At 43.9% G+C, this 25,969-nt stretch overlaps 2 protein-coding genes across 3 annotated transcripts in view; one reads left to right on the top strand and one right to left on the bottom strand.

The window, feature by feature from the left end:
* HEPH (hephaestin) overlaps positions 1–5,161 on the bottom strand; it is a 32,867-nt gene extending 27,706 nt beyond the window's left edge. Inside the window, exons 1-2 of the mRNA XM_019536213.1 lie at positions 5,038–5,161; positions 1,942–2,149 (exon numbers count right to left, since the gene is read on the bottom strand). Of these exons, the coding sequence (XP_019391758.1) occupies positions 1,942–2,111 (170 nt within the window). The 5' untranslated portion in view covers positions 2,112–2,149; positions 5,038–5,161. The remainder of the gene's footprint in view (positions 1–1,941; positions 2,150–5,037) is intronic.
* A 2,004-nt stretch (positions 5,162–7,165) lies between these two features.
* The window catches only part of LOC109310872 (heat shock factor protein 3-like), a 25,205-nt gene continuing 6,401 nt past the window's right edge, over positions 7,166–25,969 (top strand). The window contains exons 1-11 of one of the 2 annotated variants that reach the window (XM_019536207.1): positions 7,166–7,286; positions 10,338–10,446; positions 12,460–12,587; positions 14,385–14,509; positions 16,983–17,058; positions 18,990–19,051; positions 20,519–20,600; positions 21,319–21,452; positions 22,564–22,812; positions 24,136–24,241; positions 25,107–25,172. In XM_019536207.1, coding sequence (XP_019391752.1) covers positions 7,182–7,286; positions 10,338–10,446; positions 12,460–12,587; positions 14,385–14,509; positions 16,983–17,058; positions 18,990–19,051; positions 20,519–20,600; positions 21,319–21,452; positions 22,564–22,812; positions 24,136–24,241; positions 25,107–25,172 — 1,242 coding nt within the window. In that variant the 5' untranslated portion in view covers positions 7,166–7,181. Of the gene's footprint in view, positions 7,287–10,337; positions 10,447–12,459; positions 12,588–14,384; positions 14,510–16,982; positions 17,059–18,989; positions 19,052–20,518; positions 20,601–21,315; positions 21,453–22,563; positions 22,813–24,135; positions 24,242–25,106; positions 25,173–25,969 lie in introns of both variants that reach the window. The other variant, XM_019536206.1, reaches the window with a different exon arrangement.

Here is a 25,969-nt window from a genome sequence, read left to right as displayed (position 1 = left end):
CTGATACTACATTTAACCAGATTTATTTCAAACCGGTTTCAGCCATTTTCTGACTGGTTTATGTGTACTGAATGTCTGTTCAGAAACCAGTTTCTGATCATTTAAACCAGTTTATGTGTAATGTCTGCCCTTAGCCATAAAGGGAAGTGGGGAAATACTTTCCTAACTGCAGCTGGCTGTGCTTTGTCACACAGCAGAGGCACAAGAGATTTCTTCCTTTCTTATCCTGCGGTCATTTTATGCCACCAAATATTAGACTTCAGAGTTCTTATTTGTTTTTTTATTCCTATAACTCCATTTTTACATCCTAGTGGTGTTTGCAAGCATGCCGCATGAATCATAAGGAGAATAATCTCTTGAGCCCGGTGACAAAGACAATAAAAGAAGGTGGGTTTCCAGCTGGTATGTAGCATTTGCAGAAAAGTAGTGAGCTCAGGAACTTGTGTCATGTCCAAAGGTCAATACAAACATGAAATAGATTTTTATTATTACTATTCATCAGATACTACTAATAGGTCAGATCTTAATTGGACTCCAAATATCTTTTTTCTTAGCAACCATCACTACTACAGCAAAGAAACACTCCTTACCCATAGCAAGCCCTGGTAAAAAAATTTGTTTTTTACAAGCTCATTGCTGCAACCATGAAATTAAATGTGAATTTTGTTGTTTAATGCATGAGACGAGTAGAGTTGTACAGAGGCAGCTCCACTCTTTACACACCTACACTTGCTGTGGCAACTAGTGTTAGCTGCCACATTACAGGAAAAGGAATTTAACTGCTGACCTTGTTTCATTTTCAGACACAAGCCATTTTGTTAACTAAAAACTTTTTCCTTCAAAAAAATCTCAACTGGCTGCACAACTCATCCCAATGCTGAATCTTTTTTTCATTGTTACTAAGCCATTAGTTTCAATAACATCTGTGCAAATGAGATCCACATGCTAATTCCTTGCTGTGCTACAAAAGCTTTTTAAAATCAGTTTTAAGTGCAAATTTAATCTCAGACTGCCCATATATCCTTCAAACATTAGAGAGGATAAATCAAGTCACCTGATTTACTCTCACTATCATGTTATATCACATGTATCTGCCATGCCTCCATTTCTTTGTCATCTTCATAAATTAAATTGTTCCAGTCTGTTCGATACCTCCCTTTCTGGGAATCTGTCCAGGCAGATGATAAACTTTATTACTTTTCTCTGGATCTTTTCTGTTTCTACTACAAACTTTTTTTTTAAAGGGATAACTCAAATTTCTTGCAATATTCATGAGGTGGCTGCAGGAAATATATTTTAAATCCATGAAGAATTTCAACACAAAATATCAAATTTTCACTTCACAGATTTTTCACAAGGTTTCACTGAAAAAAATAGTTTTGGTTTTGGAAAAACAAAAACTAAAGCTGCTTGTGTTTTCAGTGGCTGACAACCATTTATTTTCAGTGTTCATATTTTGGGGAATTTTCAAAAGCCTGGGAATCTGTGACTGAAACAGACGTTTTCTTGCATAAAATTAATTAAAAACGGTATTTTCTGTCAAAATAAAAAGTTGACCAGCCTTAACCACTAATGCATATATAAAGGCATAAAGTCTTCAACTTCAGGGCAGATAAGCAGATCATCTGTTGGGGTCAAGATGAAATAATCCTCATGATATAACATTGTGCAATTAGTTGAAACATGAAGGGTTGGTACTTTCCTTTGAAGTATCTGGAACTGGCCATTTGATACTGGACTAAATTGACCATTGGTCTGTCCCAATATGGCAGTTTCTATGATCCTGTGATAAAGCAAGTTAATTATTAAGCCTATAAAGATGAGCTATCTGACCATGTCACCTGCTTGTTTAAGATCCCCAGAATATCCTGCATGAAACAGCTGAGCCAGTTGTGACTTTAGGCCAGCATAGGCTGAAATATGTATAGGAGTTAAACATACAGGTCAGCTGTAATGTTTAGGTCGCTGATTATGTTCTTCCCTGTTGGGGCATAGTTCCATTTCACTTCGTGGATCCCCAGGTAATAGACTCTGGTGACACCTTCAGCAAAGTGTGGCAGCAGGACATGGATGTAAAGCAACGACTGTAGCAGTTGCCACCAGGATCCCATCCTATCCAGGTTTCTGAAGGTTCTTCAAGAAGAGATTGCTGTATTTGGAAAAGAATGGAGTAATGGATCAGTCAATAGGCTTTGACCCACATAGCTCAGTTTTAAGTGATGTGGCAGAAGGTTCTGAAAAAACAGACAGGAATCAACAGTCAAAAAACTTCAGGGCTCCCTATTTAATTATGGAAAATAAATGGGAAAGCTACAAGAAATCCTAAATTTCATGCCTGATCAGCTCTTGTATGAGAAGGGGATCCCCTCTGCCAAGGCATTACTGCACAAAAAGCATTGTGGGGAGAAGAGGCAGCAGCATGGATGCAGCTCCTACCTGCCCAGCTCTGGTGCAGCTCCCTACCAGTTGGAAGTTGTGCCCATGCCACAGCCAGGGGGAGGCTTGGGGCAAGAAGTAGCAGTGGCATGGGCATAGCTGGAGGTTGTCTAGCCCCAGCCCAGGTTCTTGCTGTTTAGCCCTGATGTGGGGGCAGACAGAGACACAGGTAAAGCCCTCAGGCTTTGCGGGACAGATTTATTGGCTCATGGACAGATTTATTCATGGGCCATATCCGGCCTGCAGGCTGTGTGTTGCCAACCGAGCCTGTTTCTCACGTGTTCCATTGGTTTTCCCCAACCTTCTTGTGCCATAATGTTGTGTAGCAGGGGGTCCCAAAGCAGTGGTAATTAATCTAATAGCAGTTTTCTAATATCTTAAAGTTTATTGTTAGTGGGACAATGGTCAATTGTTCTCCATTGCCATTAGGTAATGAACAAAAGAAACCATCTTAATTAGAAGCCCAGAAGATCCTGATTATATATTAAGGAAAGCTTTCTAGGGTGGTGAAACACTGGAATAGGATCCCTACAGGGGTTATGGGGTCTCCTTCACTGAAGGTTTTTAAGAGTATATTAAATGAATATCTGTCAAGGATGATCCCATTTCAGTGCAGAATGCTGAAGTAAATGATTTCTTGAGATCCTGTTCTTCCCATGCTTTTATGAACCTATAATTTCCAAAGAATCTTTGCTTTTCTCAGAAATTAATGGTAACTGGGAGAAGACAGTCATTATATTTAGTTAATTTTTTGCTCCTATGCTTCAGCTTGGAAAACCCCTGTTTATGGCTTTGCACAATGTATAAACTGTTCTTTAGCTTCCTCTGCTAAAAAAATAACGACCTCTGAATCTGGGAGATATTTCTGCTCTGTGACCCAGTAATAATACACCTCACATAATGCTGTTCCTCAGTAAATCTCAAATGACTTTGCAAAAGAAAGTCAGTGTCATTATTCCTATTCTTGTAAAGGGCAGAGCAGTGGAGTCATCTGCCTAAGGTCACCCTGCAGGTCTTTCTGGTCCTAGTCACTTTAGCTACTACTATTAACTTCTCGCTTCATTAGTGACATAGCTGATATTACACACAGAGACATGAAAGACCCCCATTTACACACACACCTTGTTCTTTAACCCAATATGTTAACTAAGCCCTACATGTACCATTCCTGCTCTCTCTCACACACGCATGCACAATGGACAGTGAGAGACAAAAGTGACAGCCACAAGGAAAGTATAGATTGTATAAGAGGACTGCAGCATTAGCCTGAAACCTCTGGCCATATAAGCATAGATTCTGTTGCAAAAGGGCAAAGTGGATTTTGTTGACTAAACCCAATTAGTGGCTTGTTAGCCAACTACACTATAAAGACATAGGAGTGGCTGTCTGGGAGAAACAGCATGTAGGACATGTATAAGCAGTCCTGGAGAACACTGCCTAGAAGCTGCCAAGCGTGGGCAGATCTGAGCTAATCCTTATGTCATCCTAATATCATGTGCTTGTTCAGCCCCCAGAAAAGGGCTGAGCTTGGGCTTGAAATCAAGTATGGATATTGCTTATTAAGACAGGTTGGGAGAAGTGCCTAGTTCCAGATGGTCATAGGTACCACACACCTACCACATTTATGCTTCTGAGGTCCTTCTTACCACGCTCACACTCAGCCTGCAGCATTAGCAGGTTTGCTGGTTGCACCTGACTTGCCTGGGAATCACCTGCCCCCAGCAAACTGCCTGGGCCTCAGGCAGAAAACAGAAAGAAAACCCTCTTCTGTCAAAGACCTGATTCAGAATGGAAGCAGGGGTTTGATTAGGATGTGAGGGCACCTATACACCTGCAGCAAGGCTGCTTCGATGCAGTGTGTCAGAGCAGACTCAATTAATTGGTTCTGCTGGATTTTTATAAAGTTAAAGTGCCCCCACCTCCATTTTTCAGCATGGGGATGCTAATACAAGAGATGCTCCTGGAGCTTTAATTAAAGCGCCTCTCCACCCTCCCCCCATCCCAGAGCATATGTTTAAATGCCCTGAGAGTTTCATTAGGATGCGAGAGTGAGAGCATTCTCTTACACTATGAAATAGCAATGCAACATCTTCCAATTACGCTTCATAGGGCTTGATTCTTCTCTTACATCTATTGTACAGTGGTGCAATTCTATTAACTTATAGGGACTTGCTCCTACTTTTGCACTGGTGTAAGTGGAATCAGCTTAATTAATTTTAAGCCCCCCGCCCAATACTTTTTGTCCCTAAACATGCTTCTTCCTTTTTAAAATGCACTTCAGCCCTTTTAAAAGTTTTACTTGCATCTGAAAATGATAGATCTGTTTACTTGTTTAGACATCAAAACATGCTATAACTTTTCAAAGGTAAACAGTTTTCCCACAACTGTTATATTTCTGACTATCTGATAACATATGAAAAAAGGGGAAAAACCCGTAAGATGTTCATCCTTTTTACTGTTCTCCTCCACCAGGCTAATAAAACTCCACATTATCAAGAAAGATGAATTGGTCCCAGTTTTGCTTAGGGCTAAGAAAACTCTACCCAAGGAAAAGCGGAAAGTATCAAATGAATGTAATCTTTAATCAATGTAAACCCTTACTTTGTTGCTGGTTTAGAAGTAGGCAGTGTTGAGAAGGTCAAAGAATCAGTCTGGAGACATTTGTGTTTAAAGTCCTAGAGCGCTGAAGAAATAATGAATCTGCGAAGATTCACAAATGCCAGAGGGGGCAAAGTCCAGGTTGTGAAAAAAGGGAGACACCTGACCTCCACTGGGTAGGTCCAACATGTGAGTTGTATCACTAATGTACTAGACATGAAATAGTCCGGATGTGAGCAGCCTGGCTGGGTAATTTCAGGGCCTTGATATTATAGACCACTATCACTTTCATCCTTTAGCACTGTATGGCACGATCTTTGGAGATTAGTTACAAAGAACCACGCCTTTCTTTTTATGAGAGAGAAGAAATTGATGGTATTATTATTGTTTCATTATGTGCTAGAAGAGCTGTAAGGCATATAACTGATACCACACAGCAGAGGGTCCTTGTCCTGTCTCACACCTTTACTGAGATGCCAGCAGGGTTGAAGGGTCTACTGCACCTTACAGACCTGTCAAACCTGCTTTGTGCCAGGGCGGAGGCAGGGAGTTCACTGTGGAGCGATAAGAACACTCCCTTCTCCAGCTGTCTCACTTCTCCCAGCCTGAGAGCAGCAGACCAGCCAGAAATTCGTACTCTGATCCTGGGAGAAGCCATATACTGCGCCTGCCCCCTAGAATCAGCTTAGAGCTGGTTTTAATTCAAAGCCACCCCGTGTTTTGCTTTATTTCACTGTGCATGTCAGCAGTTCTCCACCAGGGAAAGATCCAGGAGTTTGCAAAGGGGGTACAGAAGCAGCCATACCAGCCACAGGGTGGCTGTGGGTGCACCCCTGCTCCCAGCCTCCCACTCTACCCCAACCCACCAGCACAGGCAGGAGCCACTACAGACTTTTTAAAGTTCCCAAAGCAGATGAGCATCTCTGCCTTCCCCTCCATACTCAAGAGCCCCCCCCTGCAGTCCCTCCTCCTCCAGTCCCTGCTGCTTTCCTCACTGTCCAGGGGCAGGGAAAACTTCAGGGCTGTCTCTGCCCACTCCAGCTGCCCAGGCACCAGGCTAAGTTGGGAACAGAAACAGTGTGGGGGGATTGCTGCTGGGTCCCACTAATGCTGTTGCTGCCATAGGGAGCCTAGGCCTTGCATGGCCCAGCTGGAGTGGGCAGGAGTGGCTCTGAGAGTCCCTTGCCCCGGGACGGCTGGCAAAGCAGCTCGGGCAGACGGGGGACAGAGGAAGGGGAAACATCTCAGCAGGGAGGGGGAGGGGAAGGCGGGCTTTCTTCCGTTTTGGAGATTTAAGTTCCCCAAGGCTTCGGTTTGAAAGGGGGGGACACAGCTGCGCCTGCCTCTCTTCTCAGCCATTTTTTCAGACTCAGGCACCTTTGGAGAGGGCTGGGTGCCGCAGGAAATAAAAGCTGCTGTTCTTGAAATCTCCACGAGTGGCCTTTGCATGCTCAGCTGGGCTGACACCGTGGCACCCCAGAGGGAGTCTCCAGGCATCTCTGGGTGCCTCGGCCTCCCCACCAGAGTCACTGGGATCCTGCCGGAGGCATTTGCGTTTGATGTGGATGTTGTGGCCTGCTCAGACAGGCAGCTGCAGCCTGAACGGCCCTGGTGCCAGTGATGGGGGCAACGGCTGGACTCATTCCACTCGCCTGGGACAGAGCCACCGGCCCTGACAGCACCGGACTTTGCCCAAAGGGTCATAGCAGCATGTGGGCAACTGCCTCGCCTCAGCCACTGACACAGGCCCTGAGGGGTGGCAACAGATAGGGGCACCCAAACAAAGCACCAGGCAGACACTGGATGACCCCAGCTAATCCCCCTCAAGCATGAGGAAGTCGAGACTTTTTTTTTTAAACGGCAGGTGACGTCACATGACGTCAGAGCTGGGGGGCATAAGGCAACTAATGCTTTCTTCAGGCGTGCTAACGTCAGGCACGCTAGGAACGCGACGCTCGGAGGCGGGGCAGGGAGAGGGCTTTCGCGACGTCATAGAGGCCCAGCTCACAGGGGCCACAACAAACAGCGCCACGCTCGGGGCGGGGCCGACCGCGCTCAGCCAATGAGGAGGCTCCTCGGCGCGGGCCCCGCCTCTCACGCACGGCGGCCCTCTCCTGCCCCGCCCCCTTGGCCCTGGCAGCGCCGCGATGATGAAGGAGGCGGCGGCGGCGGCCGCGGTGGCCGGCTTCCTGGCCAAGCTCTGGGCCCTAGTGGAGGATTCCGGCAGCGATGACGTCATCCGCTGGAGCCAAGTGAGGCGGGGGTTGTGGGGGAGGGGGCGCGGCCGTGGGGAGGGGGGTGCGCGCACAGTTACAGGCCTCGTTCGGCGCGGGCGGAAGTGAGGCCTCGCGGGCGCCGTTCCCCCGCTCCCGCCCCATGGAACGTTCCTGTACCGTATTTTCTGCATGCAGCACCTCCTCTCTTATGTCATGGGCCACTTGATTTTGAGATGGGGCGGAAGGGCCTGCAAAATCCCTGGGATGAGCCGAGGAGCAGCAGGTGGGGAGCCAGGCTTTCTCCCCATGCGCAGCATTGGACGCACTGAACTGTGCTGGGTCCAGCCGCCAGCCACACCCCAGCCCAGCCGCGTGTGCCAGCCCAACGTAGTGCTCGAGCCCTGTCGTCCAGCTGAGGGGCCCCTACGTAGGAGACTTAATTGCCACTGCTCAGGCAGTTCATGCTGTCACTATTCCTCTGCTGCCAATCTGACAGCTCCTGGGGGTCTGGTTTTCTCACATACAATATGCTTCTCCAGCCCAAATTTTCTGCAGCTGGTTTTGGTGAAAAAGGTGCAGGCTATACCTGGGGAAATACAGTGCTGTCTGGATGGTGCTTGCACAGGCTTGCAAGCATCTAAGTTCTGGTGGGCAAAATACATGCTGCAGCCAGATCAGACCTGCCAAGAGTGCCGCTACCCAGCCTCGGCCCCAGCCCCTGCCTCATGCTGTCACTGGCCCCAATTTCAGCCCCAGTTCCTGCCCAAGAAGTCGGTGCCCATCACAGGGACTTGTTGGGAGTGTATGGCGGCTCTGCCCTGGGCCCCAGCCCTGCATTGTCTCCAGCCCTGTCCACCCATCCCACTCCCGGATGCCAATCACTCGCCAGCCCATGGCCCCATCCCACCTGCCCAGCCAAGCATGTCTTGTTTGCAGGGGTCTTGGACCAACCGGTCTTCATGGAGACCCTGCCTGCTCCATTTGGCATCCCCAGATAGGATGAATTGTATCCCCCTGTCACGTGGACCCGGCCCCCCTCCCCTCTGCCCCAGCCTGCAGCAGCTCACCAGAACTCCTTCTCTAGCCCAAATAATTGCCCACCCCCTGATCCAGGTAGCGAGGAAGCCTCTCCAGGCACATAGCAGTGTTTGTGTTGATTTGATGGTGATATCTCACCACTACTAAACTCACAGGTGTCGGATTCACCTGATGCCAGATCCAGACCACAGGGCTCCTTGTAGGCTAGATTCAGCCTTGGCAGCAGTGTGGAAGGCAGGGTAGCTATGCACTATTATAGACCAGCAAAATAAGATATAGACAAAGCACAAGCTTTCATGAACCCAAGCAGGGCGAGCACCATGTTGGCCTCGCCTTCACTTGCATACCTGCTGCCAATACCCATATCGAGCAGGGCTTTGTAGCCTCCCATTCTGCAGTAGGCTGCACCTGCTGCTAGCTATGACTGAATTCCTGGTCTTCAGAAGCCCTCTGGGCTCCAGGGAATGGCTCTGTGGTCTGCAACTTGCTAAACCATGTCTAACATTCCTGATTTAGATGTTGTGTAGCACAGTGTGCTCAGCAGTTGGGTGCAGAGTTAAAATGTGTTTAACAATTATTTTTGCAAATAATACTCACTTTTATAACATGGAAATGAAAGGAGTGAGCACTTGTTTCCCTCTTCAGTATTGGACTTTATAATATTCTTTTTAATCTTCATCTTGGCTCCCTGACAACCTTTTGAATCTGCATGTGGATAACATGGAAATGCAAACTCCTAAAACTGGGGTTAGTGCAGATAATATTTAAATCCTATGTCATTTGGACCCCTACTGAGTGCAGTGATTTGGTGGCTCTTTTTGGCCTTTTGCAGGAAAAAAGACATAGATGAGAAGATGCTTCACCCTTCCAGTATACCTGCACAAGCAGCAGCAGAATGGTTAAAGACCAGCTCACCTCCAACCAATTAAAATTTGGGAATAGAACAAACCTGAAGCTATTTAGCTCACCATTAGAAAGCTATTTTTATTGCTGTGTTTTGCCCTCTGTACTTTCAGCCTCTCTCTCTGAGGTTATCTAGTTATTTATAATGGTGTTTTAGCCATAAGGAATGTTATCAGGAGGAGGAGAACTGTCCTGGGCTGAGTGAGAGAGCCCTCTTGTGGCACAAATTCCAAGCTGTACAGGTTTCCCTCTATTTATCTGGGTTCTTGATATGCAAATTTGCTCTTATGCGATGAGCATGTTTAGAGCCATAATTCGTTATATGTGAGGTAAATTCACTCTTATGCGATCAGCACAGATGGCCCCCCCCCCCCAAGCAAGTAAGTCTGTGGGGGGAGGGGAAAGGGCCATGGCCCCACTCACGCCATCCCCAGCTGCAGTGGCCCCAGGAGCAGTCGGCGCCAGCTGCCTGCACCAGAGCATGGTGCAGCCCAGTGGCTACAGGGAGCTGGCATCGGCCACCCCCGAGGCAGTACAGCAGGAGCTGAGGTGAGTGGGGACAGCCCTGAGGGGTCCTGGGCATGGTGCAGCCCAGTGGCTGCAGGCAGCTGGTGCCGGCAGTTCCTGGGGCTGCTGCAGCTAGGGCTGGGGCAAGTGCTGTGCCCCGCACCACCCAGGGCTCCACTTGTCCGCATTCATCCCAGGCCATGCTGGAGCAGCCCCAAGAGCAGCCAACACAGGAACATATCCCTATTTCTTACATTATAAAGTAGGTTTGCTTTATGCAAATTTGTTTCATGCGACATTTTCCAGGAACTCGCGTGCCACATGAATCGAGGGAAATCTGTACAAGCAAAGCTTTTGTTTTCTGGAAGATACGAGAGGAGTTGAGCTCTGTCATCAGAATGACCTTGAGAGATGTTTTCAAATGGCTAGGCCAGACTTAGTTGTAAGGTGTTTGCAGACCTCCCCTGTCAACTGAAATATTCTTTGTGTATCTTCTCTAGCATTATACTTTTTGCTATTGTACTGGGGAATTCAACTGACACCAAGCTACAAAAAACATTTCAGTGATTTATCAGCCTGGAAGAGGCTCATGTGTAAATAACATGGAAATGTTCCTTTTGGTCTTTAATCTGTTTCTAGAATGGCCAGAACTTCTGCATTCTGGATGAGCAGAGATTTGCGAAGGAGCTTCTTCCTAAATACTTCAAACACAACAACCTCTCAAGCTTCATACGTCAACTCAACATGTGTAAGTATCCATTTTTCTCATACGTTAATACTGCTAAGCTCCCTACTACTTGGGATCACTTGGAATGTGTCTAAAGAAGGAAATAATTGGCTGAAGTTGAGAGCACACTGGACTTTCATCTCTGAGATCTATATGTGACCTGGCTCACAATTGGTGTCTAGCAGAGAAATTCACCCCAGCCCTAACAGTGTTAATAATTCCCTCATTTTCTAGCATACTGAATTTATGAATGATTTTAAAGGAACAAAGGCCACATGTATACTCCTTCACCTGTTATTTGGAAGATAAAATATTTGTCCATGCTGTTATCTCCATGATTATGTTGAAATGAGATTAGCCACACTGGTAGATCTGGTTGGCTTACATTCCTTGCTAAACTCTTTTTAGTCCTCCTGGTAAATACAGTGCAGTGTTCATTACATAACAGCACCACAAATAATACAGGTTGTACATTCAGCCAAGCAAGCATATCTGTGTGATGTTTTGACACAGGCAAAATTCTGTATGTCCTGTTACATTTGTTTCCGTAGTCTTTTTTTATTCATATGGTTCAAAGGACAAGTGGAGAAGAAAACCGCACAGAATACGTCATAGTGAAATTGTTGATATTCATCATTTGGCATTTCTGATTAGAGTGCAAAATATTTGCAACTCAGCAAGTACTTCCTAGGAAAGAACTTGAGGGAAGCCCCTGACTTACCCCCAATTTGAGCTAAATCCTAATATGTCCAGTTCATTACAAATAAAGGATCCTCCGCTTTCTTTAACCAAAGGAAACTATTTCTGTTTTGAGCCCTTTTAAAGGAAAAGAAGGATATAGAGTACACAGTATGTAGGCCAACAACTTAAATGAATTTGGGTTGGATTGATAGTGGTACTCTCGCTTAATCACTGGAGAATGTTATGAATTTACTGAGGAACAATGTGTCCTTGGCTGAGTAGACTTGTAGACTCAACCCCAGCAGAGTTGATTTACTTCTCATATTAGACACAAGGGATAAGAGGCACAGTTAACCTCTTGGCATTTGTTTGTTGCTCTTAGTGTCAAGTGGTTGAGATTCCAACTCTGAGTGTCAAAGGATTAAAGGAATGAACACATGGTTAAGTATCTTTTAGTGAAACTGGACTTCAACATTTAAAGCCTGTCTATCTCCCTGTGGAAGCACAGTGTGATGCCTTGTATCCAGTTGGGTCTGAGCAGGCTGAGTTCAGTTTTCAGACCCTAATGGTGTCACGATGCAGTGCTCTTAAGATGTTAATTATGTTGGAAACTTTAGTTGAGAGAATTAAGGATTCACATTACCACTTAGAAATGGGTCTTGTAACTTTCTCAGAGTATTTAAAACACTAATAGAAATAGAACATAGTCTCACCATGCTTTTTTTAGATGAGCCATGCTGTTTAATGCCACCTGTCTGCTGAATGATGTGGGAAGAAGGATATGTGTTTCTGTGAATGCAGTTTAAGTTCTACTCACTCGTCATTACATTTCAATTTCTGGTCCCTGGGGGGATACAGGACAAATATGTATTCTGGCATCTAGTTGAGAGGAGTGGAGCAAGAGATCAGAGACCTCAAAATCTCATAGACTTTAGTGCAGCCAGGACTTTACCCATTTTTTTTTTTTAATAAGGCTTACATTTTATTTAACTCCTCTGATTTCTTAGAAATCACTCACATGTAGTCCTTAACCTTCTTTGTTATGTGTGCTGCACAACTAGCCTCCACTTGAGTTTCCTGGGAGTAAGAACTGTGCTAATACTTTGTACTAGTGCTGGCAATACCACAAGTGTTCAGCAGCAGGCAGAGAACTCTTTACAGCTAAGTGGTTGAATGCTGGGGAAAAGCCCTTGAGGTCCCTTTAAATTCCCATTCTCTAACACTATTCTTGTGTGCTATAGATATTTTAGTCATGCTTGATTTTGTTTTTTTACTGAAGTGCCTGTCGTAAGAGTGAACGTTAACTTGATTTCAGCTATTAGGAGAAATAAATGCACTATTCTTTCACCTCAGATGGATTCAGGAAGGTGATTGCACTGGAGAATGGCATGATTATGGCAGAGAAGAGCTCAGTTATCGAGTTCCAGCATCCTTACTTCAAACAAGGGAAAGCGCACTTACTAGAAAACATCAAACGCAAGGTATAGTGCACAGTGTGTGTATGTGTTTGTACATGCATGCACGCATGCATGCATGTCTGGATGTTCATCAAAGGAAGTTGTATATGGAACGAGTAGTTTGCTGGCTGGGTTCAAGGAGTCATGATTTGCTTTAGACTAACCCTTGGAACTTTGAGGGCAGGCTGCTCAATGGACCAACCTTGGCTAACAGCTGGTGTCTTGCCTTTTTGATGTCCAGGCCCTGTGCTCATTATCTTGTTTTCACTGCAAGCCTCATTTTCTGCTTCTACAGAGGATGCATGTTGGAAATGTTCGTTCATATTGTTATGTACAGTAATATGGTTCCTAAGAATATTCCATCAGGTGGAGTCTTCTGCCTTGATTGCTTAAGGTCCAGTATCTAGTTAATGCCGGGAACACTGAACCATGGAGCAGGCTGGTAAACCTATTTTCCACTGTAGCAAATATGAATAATTCTTGCAGTGAATAAAATGGCTGTCAGCCTTTCCCACTGTTTTACAGGCTGGAGGAGAATCAACATTGTAGTGCCTGCTATAAATTCCGTTTCAGGCTCCCATCATTAATGCAGGCTGGAATTCAGGGCCTTTCTGAGCCAAGGATGTTAGGAAGCATTTTGCTTTCACTTCCCAGGGTCTCTTTCTGGAAGTCAGTTTGTGTGCTGACAAGGAAGCAAGTAGCAGTGCATTTTAGCTGGGGTGCATTGTATGTGTATCTGTTACTGGCATCCTCAACCACACTAGCACAAGATTGTAGTGTAGGGCAAGGCAAGAATTCCTGAGTTATTAATCCATCCGTTGTATTTTAAGGTTATGGTAGGAATTACATCCTTGTGGTTTGCATTCTTTGCCATAGTGTATCCTTGCTACTCTCCAAACAGTTGGCTTCTGCATTATATCTTTGTTTTCAGTAAGCAATATAATGTGCCTGAATTTATCTTCAGACTGTGTATTCTAAAGAGGAGATCTCTGCCTCTCCAGTTGAGAGAGAACATCTTGTGTATATTCTGGTGAGACTCTTCTTCAGTGCATTATCAGCTGCAAGAACAGGGCTAGTGGATTGTAAGTGGACCTGTAGAAAGGCCAGATGTCTGCACTGTTGGAATATTGTTGGGAGGAGATCTGAATGAAGGAGGAAGAAAGGCTTCAGCAATGTAAAATGCATGTGACTAGACCCTTAAGTCTGTTGGCTGTTTTGCAGTGACTTAATGGTGATGCCACAGTGGCTGGGCCTTTGTAAATGCCACAGAGTGACTAAACCAAATCTATGATCTCTGTGCCGAAAGGAACTGATGATGTTGCTTTTATTGCTGTTGAGCAACAAGCAGCACTTTGCTTGTGTTTTTGGGTTAAGGCAGACTTTTCTTCAAGGTCTAGGGAGCAGGCTTTCATTTCATCAGTAATGTGGAGACCCTTGAGGACAGAGTATTGTGAATCCATGCTACATTTTCAGTATAACGCCTTGTATTATATTAGGCCTGCCATGATAGCCACTGCTTGTCTTTCTGTGTGGTTTTGGTATGTGTGGGTGGGTGTGTGCGCATGTATGTGGTACTGATAAGGTCCTAATGAAAATCATGAGCAATCTTTAAGTACTTTCACAAACTATTGGGAGTCAAATCAAAGGTGGCTTCTTATAGCACACTAAGCTGTAGCTTTATATTTTCAATCCTTTCTAATCCCATGATGCAGTTGCATGGTGTTCATCTGCAGGCTCAATCTAATTATGTTTTTCCTTATTCAAGCAAAATGTGCAATTGAGTAAGATCCCTAATGCATCTGTGACCTGATCTCATTTTAGGCATCTTCAGTGAGAACAGAGGATCTCAAAGTCTGTACGGAAGATTTGCATAAGGTGCTTTCTGAAGTTCAAGAAATGAGAGAGCAACAAAATAACATGGATGTCAGACTGGCTAATATGAAGAGGTGGATGTGTCTGTTTTTCAGCTTCATCTGTTTTATTGGTCTTAGGTTTCTTTTCTTTTTTTTTTTTTAAAAAAGCCAGAACCTTAGTTTTACAGCTTGTGTAGGTTTTATTAACAAGACTCTCATGAGACTACATAGTATCATTTCTCCATGAATAATTCCTACTACAGTATTTTGTCTTATTTGTTTATGTGGCTCAGTTAACAACTCTGAGACCACAGTTACCAATCTGAAGCCTCTGGACTGTCAGATTCATAATCACTATCAAAAGCTGTGCCAGCCTTTCTACTATAGAGCAAGAAGGATGTTAGCCTTCTTAACACAAAAGTGGGTCAGTTGGAATTGAGAGAAGGTCTGCAAGTTTCTGTTTAAGTGGCCATTGTATGTCCAAGTCTGTTCTTGCAGACCTGTTTATCTGGATGCTGGGTTATTATACTTTTACCTCTGTCAAGAAAGCATCATCAACCAAGGCTCTTTAGGTAATGCCTCTAGATCTCAGATTGGGGAGGACCAGGTGAGAGAGCTTCTGGAAGGGCTGGACGGGTCCAGATGTTCTCCACCCCAGGGTGTTGAGGGAGCTGGCAGGGGTTATTGCAGGGCCCTTGCCAGAGCTTTACGAGTGCTCGTGGTGCTCGGGCCAGGTGCCAGATGATTGGAAGATGGCTAACATGGTCCCCATCTTTAAAAAAGGGAGGAGGGAGGACCCGGGCAACTATAGGCCTGTCAGTCTTACCTCAATCCTAGGGAAAGTCTTTGAGAAGATCATCATGGAGCACATCTGCAACGGGCCAGCCTCAGAGATGATGCTCAAGGGCAGACAGCATGGTTTCATTAGGGGCAGATCATGTCAGGCAAACCTGATTGCCTTTTATGGTCAGGTCACATAAGCATTGGATGCAGGTGTTGCTGTGGATGTAGTCTTTCCGGACTTCAGCAAGGCCTTTGACGCCATCTCCCACCCCATCCTCATTAAAAAATTGGGCGACTGTGGCATTGATGCCTACACAGTCGGATGGATTGCATATTGGCTGAAGGGTAGTACTCGGAGGGTGGTGGTGGACGGGTCATATTCGATCTGGGGGGAAGTGGGCAGTGGAGTCCTCCAGGGCTCGGTCCTTGGGCCTGCGCTGTTCAATTTCTTTACCAGTGATTTGGACGACGGGGTGAAAAGCAACCTGTTTAAATTCACTGATGATACCAAAATTTGGGGTGAGGTGAGCATGCTAGTAAGGAGGGAAAGACTGCAGCAAGACCTAGATAGGTTACAGGGGTGGGCTAGCAAAACCAGGATGCGCTTCAATACTGACAAGTGCAGGGTGCTGCACTTGGGGAGTAGTAACCAGCAGCATATTTATAAGATGGGAAACTCCTTTCTTGAGAGCACGGAAGCAGAAAGGGATCTTGGAGTCATTACTGACTCCAAGATGAACGTGGGCTGACAATGCGAGGTCAGAGTTGGCAGGGCTAACCGGACTTTGTCGTGCATCCACAGGTGCATCTCAAGCAGGGCCAAGGAGGTGATCCTCCCCCTCTATGCAACACTGGTCAGGCCACAGCTGGAGTACTGTGCCCAGTTCTGTGTGCCCCACTTCAGGAGGGATGTGGACAACATTGAGAGGGTCCAGAGGAGGGCCACCTGCATGATCTGGGGGGGCAGAAGGGCAGACCCTACAGTGAGAGACTGCGGGACCTGAACCTGTTCAGCCTTCACAAGAGAAGGCTGAGGGAGGACCTGGTGACAGTCTGTAAACTCACTAGTAAGGACCAGAAGGGTTTGGGAGACACTTAGTTTCCCCGAGCGCCCCCTGGCATAACAAGGAATAATGGCCGCAAGTTATTGGAGAGTAGGTTTAGATTAGACATCCGTAAGAACTACTTCACAGTTAGGGTGGCTAGGACCTGGAAACCAACTTCCAAAGGAAGTGGTGCTGGCTCCTACCCTGGGGGTCTTTAAGAGGAGGCTTGATGCCTACCTAGCTGGGATCATTTGAGCCCAGTTTTTTTTCTCCTGCCCAGGCAGGGAGTCAGACTTGAAGATCTACAAGGTCCCTTCCGACCCTACTTCTATTATTCTATTTTTACCCACTCCTAATCATTTTCTGTGTTTCTCTGAAATTTTCATTTGGACTGCATATGGAGGTGGTCTATGCTATATCAAGTCTATTTCTGGACATAAGTTCTCAGCTTTCTTCTAAGAACTTAAGTGACTCTTGAGGCTGTAGATGGACACCTCAGATCAAGCTGAGCAGCAGAGGGTATTAAAATTCTCAGTACAGTTGGTTGAGCCTGGTAGGGGATAGAGTGAGTTTAAGCCAAAATCTGGACTGGTGGGTTTGAGTCACTGATTTCACTTTCCTGAGGAAGGAATGTTTGGTTCTTCAGGCTAATATTGGATTCTGAAAACTGTGGAACTAGAGTGTATCAAGTAAACTCTCTGTTCATCTGCTGTCTTCTGATTTATTCTGCATTGCAGAGAAAATAAGGCCTTGTGGAAGGAAGTGGCAGTTCTAAGGCAGAAGCACAGTCAACAACAGAAGCTGCTGTCTAAGGTACCATTGCAGCATCTTCAGTGCTACCATCCTTATTCCTGCCTCTGTGATACTTCAGGGCATTCTTTGCTTATGTAGAATGGCAAATGACAGAGTTGAACAGGCTCTATTAATACAGTCTTGAAAGCGCATTCACAGTTCTTATTCATCCAGAAGTACTGTAACAAAATTTTGAGAGGAGTGCTAAGAAAGAGCTACAGGAAAAATGACTAAGCAATTTAGGGGTGTGCAAAACAGGCTGTATTTGATTCGGATTCAGCCTGATTCAGGGGACAGTAAATCAGTTAGTTGATTCGGATCACTGTCCTGATTGAATTCGGCAAAATCCGAATCTGAAGATTCAGTGCTGATTTTGGAGAATTGGCAGTTTGGCCACAGACACAGCTTTAAATGTTTTTTCTACATACCTCAAGGTACCAGGCATGGCCATGAACGCTGCGCTGGTGGGGTGGGTAGAGCATCTCACAGGAGTGCAGGGACACCCCCCCTCACACACCCCCTCACACACACACACCCCTCACACACACAGCTTTGTGATCAGCCGCAGGGGGACACTGGGTGACCCCCAGACCCAGGAGGCACCAGTTGCCGGGTGGGGTGGGACGGTGCCCCATGTGGTCTGCAGTGGACCAGAAGTACTTCTGGTCCTCTCCTGGGGCCACCACAGAGCACACTAGGGAGCGCCCCCATGCTCCCGTGGAACACTTCATCCACCCCAGCATCATAGCATTCATGAGCTGCCTGCTATCTTGAGGTATGTAAAAAAAACTTTTAAAGCTTTGTCTATGTCCAAATCATCAAAACTCTCCAAATTGATTTGAAGGGTTCTGATTCAATTCAGCGAGATTAAAGGGTCTTCTGATTCGATTTGGATTCAGAGATTCAGCCACCGATTGGGCTCAATCAAATCAGCAACCAAAGCTTCACACAGGCCTACTAACTGTGTCTTAAAAAAAAAAAAAAGGTAAAAAAGACAAAGGCTGAATCTCTTGGAGCAAAGACCATCAGACAGCAGGGTGAATCTCTGGTTAATCTGTTTCTTTACTGTGAGGCCTCATAGACCCTGTGTGAGATGGCAATTTGGATATGGCAGGGTTCTGGGTGGTGAGCAGAAAGATGAAATTGTGGGAAAGTAGGATTAGATCTTGGAGATTCAGAGCATACTTAACATTGAAATTAACAAAGCCAATAAGAAATTGTGAAGCTTCAAATATAGGAATCATTTCTGTAAAGCAGCTCCCTTGTCTGCTGTCCTATCCCTGATGATAGTTAATGTTGGGTGTTGGTAGATCAGAGAGGATTGTAGGTCTGGAACAGACCAGCTTGGTCACTGGTGGTGCTGGTAGATGTAAAAAAAACATCCAAAAATGGCACTTTACTTTAAATATGGCACATTCCCATGCATGCCCAAAAGAGGCAGTGCATTACTTCAACCTGTCTCACCCTGTGTCTGTAAAGATCAAGTGCTTTAGTGGGGCTTTTTTGCTGCTGTTATCTAATAGTTGATTGAATCAGCTTCAGCTAAAAGATCAAAAAAGCCCTGCTGAACTGCTTAATCTTTACAGATGCTATAGAGCTGGGTTGAAGTAACTCAGGAGCTTCTGGTAAAGCAATTTTTTTTAAACGTCTGCAAGCAGCCTGAGTCCAGTATTCCACAAAGCTTATAAATCTTAAGTTCAGAAGAGAGGGTTAAAAATATTCTTAACTGAGATAATTTAATATGGGGGGGCAAATTCAGGGTTTTTTTTCTTAATATGAAGGCCAGTACAAGTAGGTATTGGCTGCTTTAAATTTACCTACAATTAATCCATCAGTAATTCTATAGCTATGCTTTGTATATCATAGTATTTATCTATGCTTGTACAGAATTGTACTGAGTCAAGTCTGGATATTAGTCTGTGTGCTAATTACATTTTCATCTGTTTTCTCAGATCCTACAATTTATCCTAAGTTTGATGAGAGGAAATTATATTGTGGGAGTGAAGAGGAAAAGGTAACTGTCAGGTGTTTAACAAGTTAATTAAAAAAAGAATTTTCTTAAGTTCAGGCATTTGCACAAATGTTTCTGTTGAAATACTATTAAAGCAGTACATATTTGTAGAGTTCAAGAAAATCACATCAATAAGCTAGTAGAAGTTGCTGATGAAGCACCTGACTTTATTTAGTGGAAGTACAGAGAGAATGCTGACTTTTTTAGTTTAGTGCAATGACTAGAATGTTCAAATTTGGGAGACCTTGTTCTCTTTAAAATTATGAATATAAATTAGATGTGGGAATGAGACCAACTCCGAACATTTTGAAAAACATTGATCGGAAACAATTGGTTCAATTTCCTCTAAACACAATGGGTATTTTTATACATGCAAGAGCTGGGTGCTTTGAAAAGAGCCCGGCGTTGCAACTCTTGCAGTTGTATATAAGCGGCAAAGTGCACATCATTGCTAAGAAAATGGCAGTGGTGCACTTTTGAACTAAAACACATCGGAGGCGCTTTGGTTCAAAAGCACACTGCTGGCATTTTCTACATGCTGACACGCATTTTGCCACTTTACACAAATGCATGCAGTGCAGTTCACCTCAACTCACATATGAAGCAAACTCAATTCTGAAGCGGCAGATCTCTGGTATGGTTTGGGACAGAAAAGTATGTGTATGAATGCCCAACAGTTAATTTTAATAAATCAGTCTTAAATACAAAACACAGTACTTTTTAAAAAATAATACATTCATATGTAAAAAAAAAAAAAAGTGTAATAAAACACTTTAAAAACTCATTTTCTGAATATTGAACAGTCTTGGCTAACATCTAAATAGACATAAGTACAAATCAGAAGTATAGAAAAAGCCATCTAATTTAAAAATAAAAATCATTAACTATTCTTAGACATCGTAAAAAAAAATCTTAAGCTGTTTTCTTAAATATACATGTACAGCTAAAAAAACAAATGCTCCAAATTCAGAATGAAAGCTGTATTTATCAAGCAATGAGAGTCTGCTTTTTTTAAAGGTAACTAAAAATGCAAGTACATACCAAAATTTATATCCAAAATTTCCTGTTTGCTGATTTATTTTTCTTAAAAATGGACTGTGAAAAGATGGGGGAGGGAACATCTAGAGTTGTACAATTTAAGTAGAAATGGTATAAAATCACCAAGTTTAAACAAATCCTCACCCCTTCCTAGACCTAGATTTGAAAGTCTTGAAAATCTTAAGATCACTTCTCTCTACCACCTGTGCATGACAGGGTGAACAGAGTATGCACTGAAAGTTTTATCCACTTTCTAGGAGGGCTGGAAAATGACCTACTTGATTGTTCTGTGTCACTTAAATAGCATCCCTGTCTTCACAAAATTAGGTAGTTTCAGCAAGAGCTGCTATTTGTTTGCTGTCTGAAATCAGACATTGCTAAAAATTACGTTATATTTTAACCATGCATTAAAAGTGTATTGTTGTTTCTCAGGTCTTTGACAGATGCTTCAGGTGCTTCACCTTCCAAATACAGCTGTCAATATGTTCGCATACCTGTGGAGAATGGTGAAACAGTAAGTTTTGACAGGGACAGGAGCACTGGGCTAGATGTGCTCATGGGTATACAGTCTAATAAATGATCTTATAAACATGAATATTCTCAGCTGTAGTTAAATACTTTAGAATCTGATTTGCAAAGGGTTAAACCAGGGGTGTCAAATGCACAGCCTGTAGAGCCCCACCATCCAACCCCGTCACTGCCCTTGGGTTTGAGCAGATCCGTATGGGACGCAGGGCCAGTCTGCAGGCTGGATCTAGCCAGCACACCCACTCACAGGCACCATGTGTAGTGTGGGTCTTGGACTAGCTGGAACAGGCATCATGTGACCATTATCTGGCCTGGGCAGCCACCATATGCAGCACAGCTGCTGCTCTGGCCGGACTGCTGTAAGCGGCACCACTTCCAACTGCTCCAGTCACATGCAGCACAGATTTCAGACTAGCTGCAGCAGCTGCTGGACAGGTATGGAGGTGAGCTGGAGAGGGAGGGGAAAAAGGGAGGAAGTGGGAGTCAGTGGGCCTGATCAGGCCTGTAGACTAATCCCATACCACTCATCTGGCTCAGGAGCTGGATAAGTTTAACACCCCTGAGTTAAACCGTTTATATGTCTCCAAAACTATGGAAATAGAAAAATCTGAATGGGGAAATAAACATTGCAGTAAGAATGAAGACCTGGCACTGAATAGGCCAGATCACTGATTTCTTTTTGTATTGTTTTCTCTACCAAGCAGGTGGCTATTTCTGGACATACCTCAGACGGTGAGGATGATAACGGTAAGGGCATCATCATTCGAGATATCACCAACACTCTGGACAGTGCCACAGAAGGGATGCTTGCGGTAGTGCACACGAGTGGAAATGATGGGTATGAATGAAAACATAAGATGGTTTGCACCTAAGTCCTGTGTAACATTTGTGTTTATTTCTTGAACATAAAAATGGAATAGCCCATCTCAGTTTTCAAATATATCTATGTACTCCCAGGTTAATGTGTTAAAGAATCAGCTTTCTGGTGCGTCACAGAAGCCTTTTTTTAGCAACAGCCTTAGAGCTTTTTCTTTCTTTCATGAATGCAGATAGCTTCATTTTGAATCCGAAGTTCAAACCTTGAATTTAATTCAGTCTAATCATTTGCTCACTTAATAATTAAGAACATATAATTAAGAACATGCTGAAGCATTTGGCAAAATAAGGAGATATGGCACATTAGTACTGTGCTAATAGCAGTTAGCTGATCATGTTATGCATAACAAGATGTTTAAAGGGAAGAAACTCTTGTGCATTCAGCTTCAGACCCTGGTAGAATGTCTGGGAGGAGCAATAAAAGAAACAAGTAAGAGTGTCATACCACAATGAAAGAGAGGCTTCAGAGCCTGCATCATATTAGCCCAAATAAACTAAAAACTCTATAGCCTGACAAATATTTACAAAATGCAGCAAAGCGTAAGCTATTGGAAACTAAGGAAGAAGGAAACCAGCATTTCTTGTTCATTTTAGTTAGTGTCAGGAAAAGGAAGTTGGTCCCCGGTGAAAACAGTCTGTGACTAAACTAAGTGTTATGTAAAGCCTGGATTCTGCAAACCTGCCTGTGTCCCCTACCCTGGAGAGCTGCTGTTAATATCCAATGCCAAATTTATGACCCTGCCTCAGGTCTTGGGAATTCCAAGGGTCTAACTACCATGTTCCCCAATTTTTTTGGGAGGAGGAGGACATGTGAGTCACTACTGTTTCCCTACCTTCAGACGCTTCCATTTTGGCAAAGTAGAATTTTCTGCTGAACTGTTTTTTGTCTATGATGAAAGCGTTTTCTGTGTTTTTGTAATCTCTTACAAAGAAACCAGATTCTTTGTGAATTCACAGGACTTGGTTTTAAATCAGAAAAGGCATTGACATTTGAAATATTAAACCTACAGTAAGACGTGCTGCAGAAGCTGAGCTATTCTAAGTTTCATTTTATTATGCACTGTATTTCCCAGAGAGACCCAAGCAGTTCAACAGTCAGACTCAACTGTCCAGGAAGCATCACCATCTGTTGAGTTCGATCCTGTGGAACCACATTATCCAGTTCAGGTCATTGACAATGGCAGCAAATCTTGTGAAATAGAAAAGGATGTGGTAGAGTTGTATGCTCCACAGACTAATTCTCCAGAAGACCCTGCATCCATGATAGAGTCTATCTTGAATGAGAGCAGCTCTGCAACCCAAAATGATAGTCTTTTGGACAGGTATGGAATACGGTGTTAACAATTTTGATACATGCCTGTATTCTTATCGTTTGTGTTGATTTTTTTTTTTATAAAGGCATCTATTACAGAGTCCTAGAGGTTTGTAGATAATGGGATATGATAATATTTCCTCCGTTTCCTTCCTTAAACATAACTTCAAAAATTTGAAATTTTTTTGGAAAAGGGCTGAATCTTGTACCATGCACTCAAGCCCAACAAACTGTGCCTGCTGAACAGATGGAGCAGATGTCTAGCTGAGGGTCATTCTGTAAAGATGTTGAAATTGAAAGATTCCTTCTTGTGGGAGGTGGGGTAGTTTCTGACTGTCAGGACTCATACTGTATATAAGAAGGCTTTAAAAAAGAAATCACTGTCTTGATGTGCACCCAACAGGAACTGGGAAGCCAGTGAAGGTGATTTAAAAAAAAAAAAAAAAAAAAAAATCATGTAATAGTGCCAGCTGCTGGAACTATTTGCACAAGTGCTGGTTCTAAGGGTCCTTTACCAGTTGTTCCCTGTAGTGCTTGATGTAAGCGAAATGACTAATTAGAGAGCCATGAGCAGCATTGGTCAGTTCTGGATCGGCAAGTTGGCTATGAATGCTTTAGCACCGGTGGCTGAAAACAAGCCTCTGCTTTATCTTTAGTAAGCAGTGAAACAAGTGCCCTTATATTGCCGCTTTTGCTTCAAATCTTGAGTGTAGGAGTCCTACATACCTGGTCATACATACATTCCTTTTCAAGCCCCTAGCATCCATTCCATCTTGCCGTGCTTAAATTTCAGCCCAAACTCCTCTAAGCCCATTATCAGCCAAGTTTTACATGGCAAGAATGCCTTTTTACCTCTGCTTTTAATGGAAATTTACTTCTACTTTTAATGGAAAATTAGCCATGCTTATGCCATTGGGGTCCTGACAGTATCTTATTCTCTCTCCCACTTTCCTTCTCTCATACATACTGGAATAGAAATCTAATATGAAAGAGACATCTGATGGAAAAAGTAATTTTCCAGAATACCAGTGTCAAATCTAAGTTCCCACCTGTTCCAGGGTACCTGTTAAGTCTCACTGCCCTGTTCAGTGTGCGTTTCGTAAGATAGGACCACATAGTGCTGGACACTGAATTGTGGGGTGGGAGACCAGGAGACTTTTGTGTAGCTAACAAGAACCTGTTCTAGGTCCTGACTACCCTTATTGTATGGAGGTCTGTTTTTTTCCCCACAGCTATAATGAATACTTGGCAACTAGCTCATCTGCTAGAATTCTTTCTACCTTGCTCTGTAGTTGGCATATGGTTGCATTTTGTATTAATTTTTTTTTTCCAGGGAAGAGATTCAGGATTTCCTGAATTGTATTGATGCCAGCCTTGAGGAGCTCCAAGCAATGCTGTCTGGGAAGAAATTTAATTTTGGCTCTGAATCATATAGCGATGTAAGTGTCCATTTCCATCTGTGGACTTTTTTAACTTAATTAGACTTAATGCAGGCTCTTAGCTTTCGTTTGTTTCTTGGCTGTAGAAAAATAATAGAATAGCTCTTCTCCAAAGACCACAACAAGTCAAAATGTCTTTTGACACTGGAAATCTCTGGTTTTATCTTATGAATCTAAGTGTAGGTATTTCCTAATGTGATTCACTTCAGCACCCTGGAAAGGATCTTATGGCACTCCAGAGAAACACAGCACTCTTAAGTATCACTGATATACTGGGCGCATCTATGTGTGCTGTATGGCAATGCTACGGCAATGTAGCAATCATGCAGGTCTACGTGTAATCGCCAGCTACATCACTGTAGAGTTGTGCTCCCTGGATATAACGCAGTGCTACGACAACATAGTGTCAACATCTACCCGTGTGCATAGTCCAGTAATTGCCTGTACTGCGCTGTGCTTTAGTACTTCCAAAACGAAGTACTAAAGCATGGTGCCATATAGTAACTTATAAAAGCACCTACTATGTATCGTATTTTTCTCTGCTTTCTGTATATTGGGAAGGGTAGTGTTTGTTTATAATGGGTGTATTTAAGATTAGGGGCTGATAGGAGATTAGTGCTGCTGATAGAAGTGAAAAAAAGGTCTTACCTTCTAGGCTTGTGAAGAAAAATTTCTAAATGCTTCTAGATTTTTAAGCTGGAAGGCTCTACAATAAAGTAAATACAATTTAGTGTGACACACAGGGGTGTCCTGCTATAGCCAAGGATGCTCTTTGCAGTGTGAACTCTCCCTTCTCTCTTCTGTGATCCTACATAGTCCCATGATTTTCTGTGAAGACATCTCACATCCTGTCCCTTTTCTTCAGACCCGCAATCCAGAGCTTCTAGGCTTGGATGCGAATTTGATGGATGCTTCCTCCAGTGCAGAGAATGTAAGTGGTGGGAAAGGTTGATGAGGTGATGAACAAAAGGGATGAATCTTAGCTGACTGGCAATTAATAAGGCGTTTTATACATTTGTTTTTTCCTTTGGTGGAAAGGCACAAATAAAACTACTTGAGGCATAAAATGAAAGCATTGCTCTAATTGGTTTCACTATGCCGAGTGAGTAACGATTAGAAATGATGAAAACCATGAACTTGAAATCAAACCAGATCTGGTTTTTAAATTCTCAGGTGTTTGCATTCTGCATAAGCACTTTGTAATTAATGCCTGTTATATGCCTTGTTAATGTACTTTATTTGAAAAATGTTGCGCTTCTACTTATTAGGCCTGTGTGAAATGGCTAGTATTTGCTTCAGATTTGGATTCAGCCAGTTGTGGGGACAGTGATTCAGTTCAGTGATTTGAATTACTGTCTTGAATTGATTCGGCTGAATCAGATTTGGAGATTTGGCATCACACAGGCTCCATCCCCTGCCTAGCCCTAGCTCCTGGCTCTTTTGAAGGAAAAAAAAAAAGTCCTCATTCACTGGCTGCTGCTAGGCAAGGGAGCAATCCCCACTGCCCCCCTACTGTCCCATAATGCATGATGGGCTCTGCCAGGAGCCCCCTGGTCCCTGCCTGCTCTCCCAGCCCCCTCCCCCCATGGCTGCTGCATCCACCCCAGCTCCCAGCCCTTTTAAAAAAAAAAAAAACAAAATCCCTTATTCACTGGCTCTTGCCAGGCAGGGGGCAATCCCTGCTGCCCCATGCTGTGTGGAGGGGGGCTTTGTCACAAGCCCCAAGAA

Source organism: Crocodylus porosus, unplaced genomic scaffold (genome assembly GCF_001723895.1).
Source record: "Crocodylus porosus isolate Cpor-Errol unplaced genomic scaffold, CroPor_comp1, whole genome shotgun sequence".
Lineage (NCBI taxonomy): Eukaryota > Metazoa > Chordata > Crocodylia > Crocodylidae > Crocodylus > Crocodylus porosus.
This window is presented reverse-complemented; position numbering and strand designations above follow the sequence as displayed.